Consider the following 18100-nt stretch of genomic DNA (forward strand, 5'->3'; position numbering starts at 1 on the left):
TTAAACTTTTGTCTGTAGGATGCTTTATTTCCCTCTGGAAGTTTTTAGGACCCTCTCTTTACCCTTGAAATTCTGAAAATTCACTGAGATGCATTTAGGTATGACTTTCTCTTAATTTACGTTGTTTGGAACTCAGTAGCACTTTCAATCTGAAAGGTATCTCTGTTTATTATAACCTATGAACATTTTTCTTTTATAATTTCTTTTTTTTTTTTTTTTTTTTTTTATTGCCACTGCTTTCACTCCAATCTTTCTTTTTAAGAATTCCTGATAGTCAGATACGGACATGCTGGATTGATTCTTAACTTACACTTCATCTATATATCACTTTGTTGCAAATTCTAAGAAATGTCTATGACATTTTATTTCAGAGTACTAGTTTGATTTTTAGCCCTGTTTTTCTATGTGTTCATTTTATCACTTAGTCTACTTTTTACAGAAAATATTTACTTCCAAAGAAATGTTTTTTTATCAGTTGTCAACTCTCTAAATATTCAATATTCTCTCCTTTCTCTCTGAGGATTCTAAATAGAATTTTTAAATTCTCTTCTACTTTTCAGGCAAAAACACTTTTGTTGTTTATCCAAGTCTCTCTCTTTAATGCTCTTATTTATGTAAAGATGCCTATTAATTTTTGCTTTCTGTTTATATTAATGATGAATGACTAGACTGCTAAGTAGGTAGATGGCATGGGTTTCACCTAGCAGAGTTTCAGATTTCTTTGCCCAACAGTGTATTTCAGTGCCTGGGCTCTGCCTCAAATGGGAGAGGGGTTGTGTCTTGACTGGATGACCTTACTTTAGAATGAATTGATATTTAACTAGCATGTAAGCTGAGTCCTTCCCAACTCCACAGTACTCAACTCTCACCTGCAGTCAAATCAAGGAGAGATTTTTGTTTGTTTCTGTTTTGGCTGGGAGCATCTCCTTTGTTCTTTAGAGTCCCATCCAACCCTGCCCACTCTCTCACTGATGGATGGCAAAGATCTGGAATCACTTCAAAGCCCCAATCCTTCATCCACTGAAGTAATTATTCTCATTATCCTCTAGAGAGCTGTAGGGTTTTTGCCCTGGGTTCAGTGCCTCTGCTGCTTTCTGCTTAGTGAAATGGACAGCCCAGCCTTATATGCAAGACCCAGGTCTTCTGATGATTAACCCAAGATTTCTTCCATCTCTTTTATTAATTTACTCTGGGTTTTGAGTTCTACTGAATCATTTTTTCTCTTTTCTTTTTTCCTGTGAATGTGTCAAGCTAATGTTTTTCCCTACTCTTATTTTAGACTGATCCCACCTGCTTTTGGTCACCCAGAATTTTCCCAGTATCTGTTCTGTTCATGACAGTTTTCATGCTTTCTAGAACTGTCAAGGATTTAGTTCATTTATTCTCTTTCTCCTCCACCTTCAAGATAACATTTTAAAGGTTTTGTAACAGATTAAAAAAAATTGCCTGCCATCTTGATTAAATCTCCTCCATTTCTTTTTCTGTCCCTTCTAGGCTGTATTACATGAGAGCAGGGTATGTTCTGTAGTCACAATGCCATATTTTCTGGTAGTTTTCTATAAATATATAGTACTAATAAAAGTGATGTGGATTTAATTCATTTTTTCTTATAATTACTTTGAGTTCTCTAGAATGCACTATACTAAAAGTTAATATTTTTAATAAAACTTGTCTTACCAGAAATTGAATTATAAAACAATCTTTTTGTTATTAATAAAGTGGTTAAAGGGTAGAACAATTTAGACACATAATACTGAAGATTTTGATTATAAAGCCTTTTCTAATTATATGTATATTTTTGCTATTGAAAACAAAAATGATAAAAATTGTTAGAACAAAACCAATAAAAAGCAAACATTAACCATTGTCATTTGCTCTTTGATCTACAAAATCAGAATATTCTCGGTATTCTATTTGACCTTTGGCCTTGACCTTGCAGGTTTGCTTGCAAAATAGTCACAATTTATTAAAAGCAAATGGAACAGCCAGCCACTCAAGCAAAAGAGTTGTGAGTCTTTAGTCATTGATTAAACATGTTTTTTATACTTTTCTAATGCAGTCACAATTGTATTAAAATCAATTATAATGTAAATCATAATTTCTGATTAATTAGTGGTCTTTAGATATAGTCTTTATTATTGAGTAACTGTAGCCCTAGTTTAGTTCTTTGTTATGGAAATTTTTTATCCTAAAAGGAATGCATGTGTTTGAATTTTTCATTCAAATCACACATACTTGTTTAAAGTTTTATAAAGGGAACAAAGAGGGATCCCCCCAGATCACTTTCACTGAGCTATATAAAGTCAAAGCAGACTATTCATTTCTGGGACTCCTGTGTCTTCAGCACTTCATGGAGAGTTATTCAAAATGCATATTGGGAGCATATTCTTTTACTAATGCTGCCTATATTTTAAAAGTTCTATCTTCAAGCTTTTAATGGATAGTTATTAATATATCTTGTAATTAAATGTGGCTTTCCAAATGCATTCCTAGTGCAGATTCCTTTTTTACAGTCATTTGATTGATTTACGTACAAGATGTTACCAATACATTTTTTCATCTTGTAATAGTTTCATTAACACCAACTTACAATCTTTTACTTTTAATCTGTAAGGCTTTAATGTCAGAAAAGGAGATTGATGTTGCTGCTGCTATTGAAATATTAGGCTTAGAATAAAGTGAAATATAAAGTGGCATGAAAAGTTCAAGGCATCTAACCTTGACAGAAGCTACTCATTATTTAATAAGGTTCCAAAAGCTCTTAGCAGAAATTCCTGGCCTTATGTCGGAAACTTTTCCTGATCAAGAGGCACACATCACTGAAAGGTTCAGTCTTAAATGTGCCTTATTAAACAAATTTAATTCTGATATTTGGGAGTTATAGTATCTGACAAGTCATGAGTCCTAAGATAATTCCTTTGTCCTCTCCATTTCCTCTCTGCGTAAATCTACATCGTCTTACCTATTTTCCTAATGATTTTCACTCTATAAATTTTAAAGTGGAATTCACATTTAAATATAAAATTTTCCTTTAAACCGTACTGATTTCTTGTCTGTGCCTATCCAGTTAATGTAGAAAAGCCTTTTGTATTGGTCTAAATTTACAAAAAAAAAAAAAAATGTGTTTCAGAGGATATTGCAAAATAAGCATTTGTTTTAAAATGGGAACATCTTAATTTTTTTATTGAAGTATAGTTGATTTACAATGTTATATTAGTTTCAGTTGTACAGCAAAGTGGTTCAGTTGTACATAGATATATTTTTTTTCAGATTCTTTTCCATTATAGATTATTACAAGATACTGAGTATAGTTCCTTGTGGTATACAGTAGGTCCTTGTTGGTTATTTATTTTGTATATAGTAGTGTGTATATGTTCATCTCAAATTCTGAACTTATCCTTCCCCCCTTTCTCCTTTGGTAACCATAAATTTGTTTTGTATGTCTGTGAGTCTATTTTTGTTTTGTAAATGAGTTCATTTGTATCATTTCTGTAGATTCCATGTATAAGCAATATCACATGGTATTTGTCTTTGTCTGACTCACTTCACTTGGTATGATAATCTCTAGGTCCATCCATGTTGCTGCAAATGGCATTATTTCAATTTTTTTATGACTTAGTAATATGCCTTTGTGTGTGTGTATATATATACATATATATGTACATATACACCAATCTTTTTTATCCATTCATCTGTTAATGAATGTTTAGTTTGCTTCTATGTCTTGGCTATTGTAAATAGTGCTGCTATGAACATTGGGGTTGTATGTGTCTTTTGAGATTAGAGTTTTCTCTGGACACATGCCCAGGAGTGGGATTGCTAGATCATATGGTAACTCCATTTTTAGATTTTGAAGGAACCTTCTTATTGTCCTCCATGGTGGCTGTACCAGTTTACAGTCTCACCAACAGTGTAGATGGATTCCTTTTTCTCCACACCCTCTCCAGTATTTATTATTCATAGGCTTTTTGATGATGGCCATTTTGACAGGTGTGAGGTGATAATTCAGTTGTAGTTTTGATTTGCATTTATCTAATAATTAGTGATGTGGAACATCTTTTCATGTGCCTGTTGGCCATCTATATGTCTTCTTTGGAGAAATATATATTTAAGTCTTTTGCCCATTGTTGATTGGGTTATTTGTTTTTTGAGATTGAGCTGTGTGAGCTGTTTGTATATTTTGTAAATTAATCTCTGGCTGTCTCATTATTTGCAAATATTTTCTTCCATTTCCTAGGTTGTCTTTTCAGTTTGTTTATGGCTCCCTTTGCTGTGAAAAGGCTTTTGAATTTAATTAGGCCCTATTTTTTAATTTTTGTTTTTATTTCCATTACTCTAGGAGATGGATTCAAGAAAATATTGCTGCAATTTATGTCAGAGTTTTCTGCCTATGTTTTCCTCTAGGAGTTTTATAGTATCCAGTCTCACATTTAGGTCTTTAATCCATTTGAGTTTATTTTTTGTATATAGTATTAAAGAATGTTCTAATTTCATTCTTTTACATGTAGCTGTCTAGTTTCCCCAGCACCACTCATTGAAGAGATTGTCTTTTCTTCATTGTATAATCTTGCCTCCTTTGTCATAGATAAATTAACTGTAAGTGGGTGAGTTTATTTCTGGGCTTTCTATCCTGTTTAATTGATCTGTGTGTCTGTTTTTATGCCATTATCATACTGTTTTGATTACTGTAGCTTTGTAGTATAATCTATAATTCAGCTCCAATATCATCCAGTTATTAAGGATAATATCACATTCACACATATAAATGCCATCACTCAGCATTGACCAAGGGCCATACATTAGACTAAATAGACTTGTGTCAGTTCCCAATGGCTGCTGTAACAAATTACCATACATTTGGTGGCTTAAAACAACAGAAATTTATTCTTTCACAGTTCCAGTGGCCTGAAGCCCAAAATCATTTTTACCAGGTGGAAATCAAGCTGACAGCAGGGCCACACTGGCTGCAGAGGCTCAAGGGGAAAATCTATCACTTGCCTCTTCCAGCGCTGGTGGTGATCGGCATACCTTGGTTAGTAGCCACACCAATCTAGTCTCTCACTCTGCGATCCCATTGCCTCCTCATCCCATATGTGTATGTGTGTCAAATCTCCCTCAAAGTCCTTCTTGCAAGGATATCTGTGATTGATTTAGGCTCCAATTCGATAATCCAGAATAATATAACCATCCACAAATCCTTCATCACACCTACTAAGACTTTATCACATGAGGTGACATTTACAGGTTTCAAGGATTAGGACCTGCTACCTTTTCGGGGGCTACTTTTCAGCCTATCGTAAGGCTCTTCCTTGCACATCTTTCCTCAAAGCAATTCTAAGAAGGAGGTACCATATTTTTAATCCCTCTTAAGCAGAATAGGAAAATGACTCTCAAAGACAGATGTTGGCACACAGTGAGTAGATGTCAGAACTTGACTTTAAGCACAGTTTTGCTATTTTCAAAACCTGAGCATTTTTTTTTTATTGTCAACACAACATGGAATTAAACTGTGATGTGAGCATGGATGTTTCCATTTTCCATTCACTCTAGTGACTCTGCACTGAACTGGCTCTGTAACAGACACACTTCTATAAATCTCAAAGTGAAAGAGGTGGCACTCACATTAAATAGTATGGCAACTGTAAGAAGTTGCATCCCGTAGCCATTGTTGAAAGTACTTGAAAACGTTTCTTGGTTGGCAGACACTCAGAATCTGAAGAGATCTGACAAATAAAAATCCCCTCGACTATGACTTTCTGCCTGCAGTCGCTGCTGCTCCTGTAACCCAAGAGTATTATCCTGTTTTTTTTTTTTTTACCTCTTCACAAGCTCTCCTTCCTCTGTTGTCATTGACAGTTTTTTCTTTAGTATTTTATAACAGGCAGGGATAATTCACAGCCAGCATTTTTTTTTTCTATCAATTTGTTACACACGGCACACCATAAGTGCACCCCAACCTACATCTACAAGTGCCCTTTCCTTCCTCCCACAGCTATCAGATATGTTGTGGATATACAACTTCTCATTAGTCATTGCTGAGCACCACGAGGGTGTTAGGATCCAGTTTATAAACGTGGAACAAGCAAGAGTAAGCTGGTGTTGACAAATCTGAAAAGCAGATAAATTATCCCTGTTATACAGTATGTGCCTGTGAAAAAGGAGGTCACTAGAAGGTGGCTTCCTCAGCACTTGGGGGAAAACAGCCAGACAGCAATAATGAGGGATAGTAGATTTGGATGTGGGAACCTGAGAATGAGCAGCTCTTAATTTCAGGATCCAAAAGGAGCCTGGGTATCTTTCGGGAGCTCTTGTTTTTCTTTCTTTTTTTTTAATTAAAAAAAATTTTTAAAATACAAAATGTGTGCATGGGCCACAGAATCGTAGCTCCCATGAGTGAAATGTGGAGATCAGTTTTAAATGAAGACTTTTTGGACTTGTTGCAAGGTGTCAGTGACCATTTTGCATGTGATAGGGGTTCTGAATGGACACATGAACGCTTAATACCTTTCCTCCTCGATGTATTTACGTGCCAGTATTAGGTACAATCACGTAAGTGATGTAGAATTCTTCCGCACAACAAAGAAAATTGTTTTTCCTTATTATGTATGTTCCCCGATACTTTTTATTTCTCTTTAATAACCTAAAAGTGATAACATAGGGACCTTTTCAAAGGAATATTTTCACTTACTAGAGAGACTGTGAGGTCCTTCTTACAGATTACTGCCAAAGGCTCGTGTCTTCTTTGTTTTTTGTTTGTTTGTTACACACTGTAAACATAGTTACACTTGGGTTTATCTGTTTTAGTTAAAACAAAAGAAGATTTCTTTGGGGACTAAACAATTTCCTATGTGCTCAGACGTTCTTTTATAGCTTACACTAATTTCACTGAATTCAGTTCAGCAAACAGTTACTGGATTATCATGAGCCTTGTCATGGGGGTGGCACTCCAGGAAATACAAAGATAAAAGGGAAAGAATCACTGTTCTGCAGTGACTAACAGAGGTGGTATGTGTGTTTGTGTGTGTGTGTTTTGTGGGGCAGAACACAAGGATGAAAGTTAAAATTCCTATAGAAATAACTATTATTTAAGACAAGACAGGCTCAACACTTGGTAGGTTCATACAAACTGCGATGGGTCATTAAGAGAACAATAACAAGAATTCACAACCAAAATGTGAGAACGGAAGGTTTTATGCTGAAAGCACCATTTGGAACAAACTTTGAAGGCTATGGGGCAGGGGAGGGACACAACCCAGAGAGAGTGAAACTGGCATAGATGATGCAGGCGTTTACCAGGAATTAGTGTCCTCTGGCTGCTTTGTGAGGAGCACTACGAGATGGGCTGGGACAATCCTTTCTTTGGGTCACCCTGAGGACAGTTCTCGGTGCCAAAATGTGGCATTCAAATTTCGTTACATGTGCAGAGGAACTATTTAGAAGGATTTGTTTTGTTTTGTACATGGGAGAACACTTGGTGGAATTAGACTTTAGGAATATTTATTTAGCAATGGTGTAGAGAATAGTTTGAAATGGGACTAAAATGGAGTCAGAGAACTGATTAGGAGACAGAAATAATGAGAGCCCTGTTATAAGCGGTGAAAATGGGAATAGCAATGAAGGGATAGATTCAAGAGCTACTGTAAGTGCAAAATTAATAAGACGTGGAAAGTAGTTGGAAATAAAAGATGAATGCATTGGGTAGCGAAAGGTGACTTGGATGTCATCTGCAGCAATAATGAACAAGAAGACACAGACTTACAGAATGGGACAAAGACGGTAAGATTAGTTTGGAAACCTCCTCCGACATGTGTTCCATCAAATGTGTATTTTCTCGCACACTTTTTCCTAGCTGTATTACATTTGCCTGTTCACTCTATTTGTATCTTTGATTCGATGATAAAACAAATCAACCCCTTGAACTGAGTGACAGAAGGAAATTTAAGACACAGCCTCAGCCGTCATGGAAATCACAGTTAAGCCTTCAGCAACATGGGTGTGAACTTCACGGGTCCACTGCCATGTAAATTTTTTTCAGTAGTAAATATTACAGTACTATGAATCCACAGTTGGTTGAATTCAAGGATACAGAATTGTGGATTCAGAGGAACTGCAGGTATGGGGGGCTGGCTATAACTTATACTTAGATTGTTGGCTGCACAGAGGATTGATGGTCCAAACCTCCATGCTGTTCAAGCGTCAACCGTTTAACCCTTTTGGGGAATATAGGACACTCGTTGTGTGACTTTGGAATGGACATTTGTGTGGGGATGATGGGAGCATAATTACTGCTCCTGTGGTCATTTAGGTGAATGTTTAGTAACATAAAAGGTAGTGAATGCTAAATACCAAATGATTGATACAGTCAGTAGTGAATACTATAGAAATTCAGAGGAGTGAAGATCATTCTCATTTTATTAATTTTGTTAAGCAATTACTCTGATCAAGTCGTCATGATAGGCTAGGCAGTCACCATTTAAGGACGGAGAGACACACTGTACGTAAATAAGCACATTCAAAATTAACAGGTACAAGGAGAGTCAGAAGAGTGGGTTAGTGACTAATCATGTCAGTGTGGGAAAAAGAATGCTACAGCATGTTTCTCTTTATAAATTACCCTTCTTTTCTTTTCTCTTTTATTCACTTTCATTCATAGAAGTGGTCAAGTAATAATAGTAAAGATTATTAAAAACATAAAGAAATGAGTTTAATTTTTCTTATATAAAAATAATTTTTATTCATTTAAATAGCCTTTTTTTTTTACTCTTAAGATAAATGCATCTCCTGTATGATCTTTAGGTTTCAATTTAACGTGAGATATTGCAGATTAGGGGGGAGCCACAGATACACAGGAGCTATGTATACAGAGGGGATGACTGTAGTTTATATGCAGATTTTAATGGATGAATTGAAAATGATCCCCATCCCTTAGCTCATTCCAGTCACAATTCGCTTCGGCTCCATCCTTCGTGTCCTGTTCAGACTTTAGTTAGAGCCGCACTGCTGTGCTTGTCACCCTAAGCTTGAACTGCTTGACATCAGGGACTCTGTGTGTGCGTGTCCTTCCTGTTGAAGCTAACACTGTGCTTGGTCCATAGTAGGTGCTCAGCAAATGTTTATCAAAATCGAAATGGAGTTTTGTCTTTTGATTTAACTGCTTAATACTTAGAGGCATGTGGTGCTAATATTAAAGATGGATCGGTTCTTTCTGTTCAAGTACCACATAACCATTCACACACCATAGAGTTTAGTACTATTAAAGGGTAATTTCCCTTCCGGGAATTGTGCCTGTTGCAGACACATTTTACATATTCAGTCTTTTTTATCATCACTAGGCAGGTAAAGAGATTAAAATAAAAGAGGTTTTTTTTTTTTTTTTTTTCAAGCATGCAGGTGTACACATAAACTTCATTTGGAAATGCCAGTGTTTTCCAAGAAAAAATGTGGAAGTACTCTTATTGAATGTGCCTATACTCAGAACTAATAGGCAGTCATATGCCTTTTTTAAAGATGAAAATATTAGTGTTTAATTTCTGTACTTCACTATTCACCCAAATGACTTAGAAAAGCTATCATTTCCTCCTTTTTATATCAATGTAATAAAATCCAGTGAAATTAATTGAAAGCCCCGTTTTGCCGAATTTTACAGGTTTTGGGCCATTGTGATACCTTCAATTTATTTTATTTTGTTTAATGTAATATTTTTACTATTACTTTTAATTCACACATTTTAATAACTCAAAAGAGAGCTTTTGTGTTCTGTTTTCTCCAGTAAATTCCTCTTTGGACATAGAATGTAATACTTAATAGCCTCTCAAGTCTATTATGGAGAATTTTACAGCAAAATTGCTTTGACATATATTCTCTTCTTTCTTATTATAGCCATGTGACTAGGAACTACTATTCTTATTTAATTTTTACTGGATAAAAACTAAAGCCCAAAGATGTAAATGACATGCCTGCAATTCATATGTTCCTAGGTTCATGGGTGGAGCCAAAATGAGAATGGAGTTTTTTGGATTCCTCAATCACTACTGTCAATATTCAGATAAACAAATATGTCATACCACAGCCAAGTAGCCCTGGATATTTATCCTGTTTAATAATAATAATTAACACCGTGAGCATTAATGCATGCCAGCCACATCCTAAGTACTTCACATGGGTTAGCTCATTTAATTCTTACTGCAACTTGAAGTTTAAACATGAGTAAACAGAGGCCCAAGGAAAGTAAGTCACCTGACCAAGAAAACACACCTGGTAAGTTGTTAAACTGGGATGTAAGTCCAGCCAGTCTGCACTGTGCTGCCTTAGGCATCATTCTACTTGCTGGCATTTCAATAACAAGAATAGATTTAATGAAACAAATGTCAGTTGATAATGTCTTCTAGAACTACACTTCCTATCAGTGAACTTAGAGAAAGTTATCCTTGAACCCTGTAATTCTGTGAAGTACTTATATAGAAACTGAATTTGTTTCCCTATTCTAAGAGATAATTTCTATTAATGGTAACCTTTTAACATTTTACATTTAATATTAGAACTTTACTGCATGGAAAAGCCCTTTCTATTCATTATATCATTTAGAATTACAGGACTTTATAACATAAAGGGATCTAGGGGCCAAGCCAAAAAAATTTAACCAACGAGGACCAAATATTATAGAGGTGACATTACCAGCACAGAGTACTTGCTTAGAGAGTCTGAGTCAAGTGCAGACCCAGATCATCCAAGGCTATTCCCACACTAAAGAAAGATGTGAGCATAATAAAGGAGTGTAATATATGTTATGTGTGTGTGCACGTGTGTCCTGACTGCTCTTTTAAAAATTAATTGTGGAGCGGTGTGACCGAAGTAGCTGGCTTGCAGGTCTCCTTGGTAAGGCTGTAAATCCCCTTGAAAGACAATCAACTCTTAGCTGAAAATCCTAGTCTATTTAATGGCAAATAGACAGATGAAAAGTAAAAGATTTAATTTCCCAAACACATTTCTAGCTATACATATGTTTTGGACTTTTAAATAATTAACTCCTTTTTAAAGTTAAATCTTAAATAGGTATGAGATGTATGTATTCACTGTTTTGTTACTTACCCTAATAGTGGGTCATTATTCTCATTATGTGATGGAATAAAGCCCAGCTGATTAAGCCACCAAATCACTTTTCATTTTCTTTTCTTATATTGTATGATTGGTGCTGTAACTCAGAGGACAAAAGCACTTTAAGGAAGATCACTTAGGTATAGATTTGATTCTATTATGAGTTGAAGAGACACAGAATTTTCTGACAACCATGCTGTTCCCATATATGCAAGTCCTGGTGTTATTTAAATTATTATTTATGTCGTGCTGAAGGCATTTCAAGTGGCTTTGGATCATTGAATAGAATGATGCAAGATTTTAAATTATCCCTGGAAGCCTACAATTAGCAGGCATCCACATGAAAACTAAGCAACGAGAGTAAATCATTATTTCCTCTTTATTTATTTTTCTTAAATTTCATGTCATGTAAAACAGATAAATTATATTCTTATTTTAGCTTAGTCCTAATTTAAATCCATTAAGTTATCAGTGATGATTTAAAGTATGCCTAATCAAGTAGCAATAATGATATGTAACATGTTACGCATTAGCAAAAATTCTGACATAAATCAAAAGAAGACTGTTACTCTTAATGATTTATATAGGAACTATCATAGTTTTCTATACATTCAAGAGTGTGTTCCTCAAATTAAAAACAGAACTACCATATGATGCAGCAATTCCATCCCTGGATATTTATCCAAAGAAAATGAAAACACTAATTAGAAAAGATATCTTCACCTCTATGTTCACTGCAGCATTATTTGCAATAATTGAGATATGGAAGTAACCTAAGTGACAATCAATAGACAGATGGATAAAGAAGACGTGGTGTGTATACACACACACACACACACACACACACACACACAGGAATATTACTCAGCCATAAAATGAATGAAATCTTGCCATTTACAACAACATGGATGGACCTAGAGGGTATTATACTAAGTGAAATAAGTCAAACAGAGAAAGACAAGGGGTACTGTATGATTTTGTTTATAAGCGGAATCTAAAACAAAACAAAACAAATGAACATAACAAAACAGAAACAGAGTTGTCCATAGAGAACAAACAGGTGTTTTCCAGAGGGGAGGGGATGGACGAAAGAAAGAGATAAGTGAGGGAGATTAAGAGGTACAAACTTCTAGTTGCAAAATAAATGAGTCACAGGTATAAAATGTACAATATAGAGAATATAGTGAATAGCTATGTAGTATCTTTGTATGGTGACATATTGTAACTAGACTTATTGTGAGCATTTCAAAATGTATAGAAATAGTCAATCATTATGTTGTGTAACAGTAACAACATAGTACTGTAGATCAATTACACTTCAAAAACAAACCAAAAATGTGGACAAAATAAAGTTAAGCATTATCTCTTAAGTAAACATCTGAACTTAATTGGGAGTCTCTTGATTGGGAATCCACTTTGCCTAAAGATAGCTTAAGAAATAGAAGGGGTGGGGAGAGATAAATTAAGATTGCTGATTAACAGACATACAGTGCTATATACAACATAGATAAACAATAAGGACCTACTGTACAGCACAGGGAACTATATTTAATTTCTTGTAATAACATATAATAGAAAGAATCTGAAATATATATATATATGTATATGTATATATATATGTATAACTGAATTACTTCACTGTACACCTGAAACTAACAGTGTAAATCAACTACACGTCAATAAAATTTTTTTTAAAAAGAAAATAAATAGGAGGGGTGAGACACAAAAAAATAAAAACATAAACAAAAAAAGGAGTGAGAAATAAATGTGTATATTTCTTCATTCTTGTCAATATCTGTACCTATTCTAAGTTCTTTTTTCCCCCCCAAGGTGCCTTTAAGACAATAGTCAAGTCAGATTCCCACCTCCCTTTTTTTCATAGAATTTAAAGTCTACAGTGGGAGATATTCTAACGTGCTCCATGCATTTTAAACTTTTAACGTTATACAGTAAAATAATCTATGAGCATCACTGGATCACAGCACAGTGCCTGGCATGTAGTGGTTCTCAGTAAAATTCTGTTGGCTAAACTGATCCATGCTGTCTTCAAAGAAATCTCCCTAGAGCTTCCATCTTCCACTACAAGAGCAATCCATTTCCATCATACAAACGTTGCATTCCACCCTCTTGTGGAGTCTGCATTTGTGTGCATTTGAGGAGGGGAGTGGGGAGGAATCACCTCCATGAATAAAGTGTAATGCCATTAGGCATAGTAGCTGTATATAATTTATTGAGTTAGCACGTGGACCTAGCCTATGTCATTAAGCATTTCCCTCCTGCTCCAGTGAATAAAAACAGAATGAACCCCTTGCTCTGGTGGGACCTAGTATCCGCTCTCCATACTGTCTTCCACTCTGATGTTACTACTTTTCTGCCTGGGTATCTCTGTCTAATGCTCTATCCCCCCTACCTTTTAACAGGGAATGATTTCTCATCACTCACTTATCCTTAAAGATAAATTGATTTTCCCAGGTATTTGCAGTTTGATCCTTTAGTCCTTATTGGGAATGAAAATTGTAGATGTCTCTGTAGAGATTTCTGTTTAAAGTAATGCAGAAGATTGACAGAAAGGGTAAAAACATTTCCTTATATCCTACATTGTACTAGGCTGGTGGGCATCGTGCTAGCTGGGAATCACATTCAGCCATTAAGATAATTAGGAAAGCAGAGGCCGCACCTCCTCCACCGCCCTGTCTGCCACATAAACACACACATGAACCCTTCAGCAAACTTAAATCTCCGGAGAGGGGCCTGAGTATCTGCACACTAAAAAATTCCTGCGCTCTTAATGGGAATGACTGTACTCTAGATCCTATGAGGAAAGTACTACTCCTGCCATTTAACAGATAAAGTAATGGAGGCTTGGAGGAGCTAAGTATCTTGCTCAAGTCCATGAGGCTATTTGCCAGAGACCTGGAATTTGGTTCCAGTTCAGTAGGACTTCAGAAAACTCATCCCATTTCAATATTATTGCCACTAAAACCTGGTGCCACTAAAAATCTGATCCTACAGATGACACTCTGCTAGTCAGTAGATGGCTGGTGACCAGTGTGGATCTATCAGTCAGGGTCCCAGAAGAAAGAGAACGCACATCCAATTGGGTAGTTTGACAAAAGTTGAATATTGTCAGTTTATCACCGTGTAGGCAGTGCCCTCCTGCCAGTTACAGAGGAAATGGTTAACACCTATAAGGCCTGAAGATGTGAGCCTAATTTAATGGAATCTGGAAAGAGGTGGGGCAGAGGGAGGGTGGGGAAGAAAGAAGGAGGTGAAGAGAGCTGCTGGACAGGGCTGTGCCGCTTGGTCCAGGGATGCAGCCAGATCACGGAAATCCTAGGGGTGTGGTCAGGTGAGGGTGTGATCTTGCCAGTCTTTATCGTTGGCTGAATCCAGGTGAGAACCATAAGGCAGGGGAGACTAAGGACGTGGTTTGTGCCCATCAGCCACTAAGGACAGTGGAGAGTGCAGAGTGGGTTTAGGTGAGTCAGCAAAGAGTGTTAGGAAGTAAGCCTTCTTCACCCTCATCCCTCAGATTCACCTGCTGTCTCTCTTACCATAAATGAAAATGGCAGGGGTTTAAAGGAAGCAACTGTTTTCTTTACCGCATGGTTGCAAATGCTTCTGAAATGTACTAGTGCACTTTCTTACTAAGCTTTTATTAGCACCTGCATTTGTTCTAGTTTTACTGTGTTGTAAGCGTGAAATGTTGGTTAAAACCTTCCCTCAAATAGGTGCATATTCTTTAAGGTTTCTTTGGGCTTTTTGTTTGTTTTTGATTAGGCTAATTTGGGTAGTTAACATACAGAAAACCTCACCCGTTGTAGCAATGCAATTTTGTCAGTTTTCACAATGTGTACAGTCCTGTATCTGACACTACTGTCAAGATATAGAGTATTTTCATCATTCCAGCAGCTTCTAAAGCTTTTTAAAATCTTTAATCCCACTCAACTAAATGTCCGGTGTCAATGTTTTTTTCCTTTGATTCTAAATAGGAAAATTGGTGATGGCATCCAACAGTGAGTTGTACATGGGAGGTGCTCTTATGAAAGTATTCTTGTTGGCTTGTTTCCCTGCCCTTCTCGTTCATATAAACGATTCCTATCTGTTTTTAACTCAATCCATATATATTAGACTGAGGAAAGGCTCATAACCTTGACTGCATGTTGAAATCACCTAGATCTATTAAATGACCCAATGGCCAGGTGGCACCTCATTAAAGCATGATTCTGGGGCCAAGACCAAGGCATCAGTACTCTAAGCCTTTCAGGTAACTCCGTATGTGGCTGAGGTTGAAACCCCATGGATTAGACAAGTTGTCCTCAACTCTGGCTGCACAGTGGGCTCCCCTAGGCCAGTTGCTTAAAAATACGATGCCTTTCCCTCAAATTCTGATTTATAGCACTTGTTCATAAAAGTTGACTACAAGAAAAATAATCAGATTTGGGTAACTTATATATCTGAATGGTTGGGCTCCATTTAATCAAGGTTTTATTATCCTTCTGGGTTTGTGGTGATGTTCAATAAATGTTAGATGGAGGTCCTAATCCCACAGCAGAGTCAAGGCACATAAAATATGCTCCCTCTTGGAAATAAACTGTTTGTGCATTTGAAATAATTATCTTGGCAAACTATCGCTTTCTGAAAATTGTCCTCCTAGGTAATTTACCTCAAATGGTAAGCCTTGTATTTTGAGAGAATACTATATTTCAACTATGTTTTTTTCAGCATAGCGTTGGGCACATATATATCTTACAGCACTTTCATAATTCTCTCCAAGGAAATAGACAGGAAACAAGATTAAGATACTGAGGATAAGATTTAAACCAGACTCCCACTAGGAAGTATAAATGATGCTATTGCATTTCTGGGCCTGGAGAATACTGCTGCTTTGTAAAATAGAGCAACGGTACTTCCTGCTTTATGACGGTAAAATAAATACACACAGGGCACCTAATGCCATTAGCTAGAACAGAAATGAACTAACTATCTAATGAAACAGTTAGGGGACTAGTAGAATACTGATGTATGATATCTTTATTCAGATTTCAGGAACTAGTAACTAAAATAACAAAAATTTCCTTTTTTTAAGCATAAAGTTAGTGATGATACAGTGTGGCAGAAATGCTCATCAGGCAAACCTCCCGAATTTCATTGCTATCAGTAATTAATCAGCCCACTGCGTGTTTCAGTCTACATTAACAATGCCAGGTGTGGTGTTTAATCTCTCAAATATAAGCCAGTACAACAAACAGCATTTTCCTTAAAATGATACATGTTCTTGGTTTAAATTTTAAAAAAATATAAAGCTTACTGAATTTGACCTTCCCACTTCTTACTCCGTTTTTCCACTCTTTTTTTTTTTCTATTTCAGGACCACCTCACAAAATAGTGTCACCTAAACAAGAGCATGAAGACAGGAAACATGACAAAGTCACGGATAAAGGAAGTGAAAGCGGGACTTCCTGTAATGAGCTGTCCACTTCCAGTTGTGACAGCCACTCAGAGGCGAGCACGCCCCAGGACAACCCCCCCAGCACCCAGCAGGCAACAGCTCACCAACCTAACACCTTAACGTTGGATCGTCCTTCCAAAAAAGCACCTGTGCAGTGGATGCCCCCACCCGACAAACGCAGAAACAGCGAACTCTTTCAGACACTCATCAGCAAGTCCCGGGAAACTAATCTTTCCAAAAAGAAAGTCTGTGAGAAGCTGAGTGTGGAAGAAGAAATGAAAAAGTGTATTCAGGATTTTAAAAAAATCCACATTCCAGATTATTTTCCAGAGCGCAAACGCCAGTGGCAATCTGAACTGTTACAGAAGTATGGGTTATAGTAATTCTCTCCTTCCTGCAGTATTTCAATGACACTCAATGTTTACTACGGTGTCACCACCTGACTGTGTTCTAACAATGGTCAGTGTGATTCTTGCTGCTCTTCCTTTTTGTGAACAGTGGATGTGGGACGGTATTTTCTTTCATTCTTTCTGTTGTTGTTTTTAGAAATATGGTTTTAAAAAACAGAAAACTAATAGATGTTGAATCAAGTGGTGTATCTGATTCAAACTATTTCACAAGAATGAAAGTAAAATGTGCATGACCAAGAAGCTTAGAATCTTGATTTTTGAACTGTGGTCAACTGGGTATGTTTGTCATTTTGTAACTCACCAAAAACAAATCATCGTATCACTCCAAATAAGGTAACAATATGGATGAAGCAACATCAAGTAAAATGTTAGATGATGGTTTTGGGACCCAAACCCAAAACTGTTTAAATGTTAATGCAATAAAACAAGTACTATTTTTGCATGAGCACAATGTTACAAATAAATCACAAGACTTAGGGAATATCTGTTTGTTGCTTGGAAAGAAAAAAAAAATACCAAAAAAAAATTTTTTTTAAAAGGTTCAGGCAAAGCCTATAAATGTAAGTTGTCTAGGTTGAATTTTATTTGTTCCAGATCTGTGATTTCTTTGTGTATGTGTATGGTGTTCTGTATGTTAAGATGGTGTAAATATGCCTTATAATCTTGTGTTATGGCACTGACATTCATCTATTACTGCTAGTCATTATTATTTCTGTGAAATGAGTCCTTACATCAGGCTGTGAAAATTGGTATAATGATGCTCTGAAAGATCTTATTATCATGTTAAGCAAAATAATTGAGGGAAATGATAAAGAGCTTTATGTATTTATTAAAAAAAAAGGAAATATATTAGAATTCCTTGATCTCTACTGACTCTTCTTTTAAAATATTCAGTTGTTACATGATCTTCAATTTTCCTTTAAAATCCCAAGCTGGAGAATGACTGGTTCAACCTTAATGTTGACAAGTTGGAGACTTAACATAATTCAAAATGGAGGTAGAGTCCGATCCAAACAGCCTTGGTATTGATTAATAAATTCTTAGCCCACAAGAGAAAATGATTTCATCTGAGGATGCACTAAAATCTTATTTTAGCTGACAACCAGATTGAAAGTCTCTCCCAATACAACTGGGAAGTTACCTC

At 36.1% G+C, this 18100-nt stretch overlaps 1 protein-coding gene across 1 annotated transcript in view; it reads left to right on the forward strand.

The window, feature by feature from the left end:
- Nucleotides 1-17811, forward strand: part of KCTD8 (potassium channel tetramerization domain containing 8) — a 232313-nt gene extending 214502 nt beyond the window's left edge. Inside the window, exon 2 of the mRNA XM_031435221.2 lies at nt 16466-17811. Coding sequence (XP_031291081.2) covers nt 16466-16926 — 461 coding nt within the window. The 3' untranslated portion in view covers nt 16927-17811. The remainder of the gene's footprint in view (nt 1-16465) is intronic.
- The last annotated feature ends 289 nt before the right edge of the window (nt 17812-18100 follow it).

This window comes from Camelus dromedarius, chromosome 1 (genome assembly GCF_036321535.1).
Source record: "Camelus dromedarius isolate mCamDro1 chromosome 1, mCamDro1.pat, whole genome shotgun sequence".
NCBI classification, from domain to species: domain Eukaryota; kingdom Metazoa; phylum Chordata; class Mammalia; order Artiodactyla; family Camelidae; genus Camelus; species Camelus dromedarius.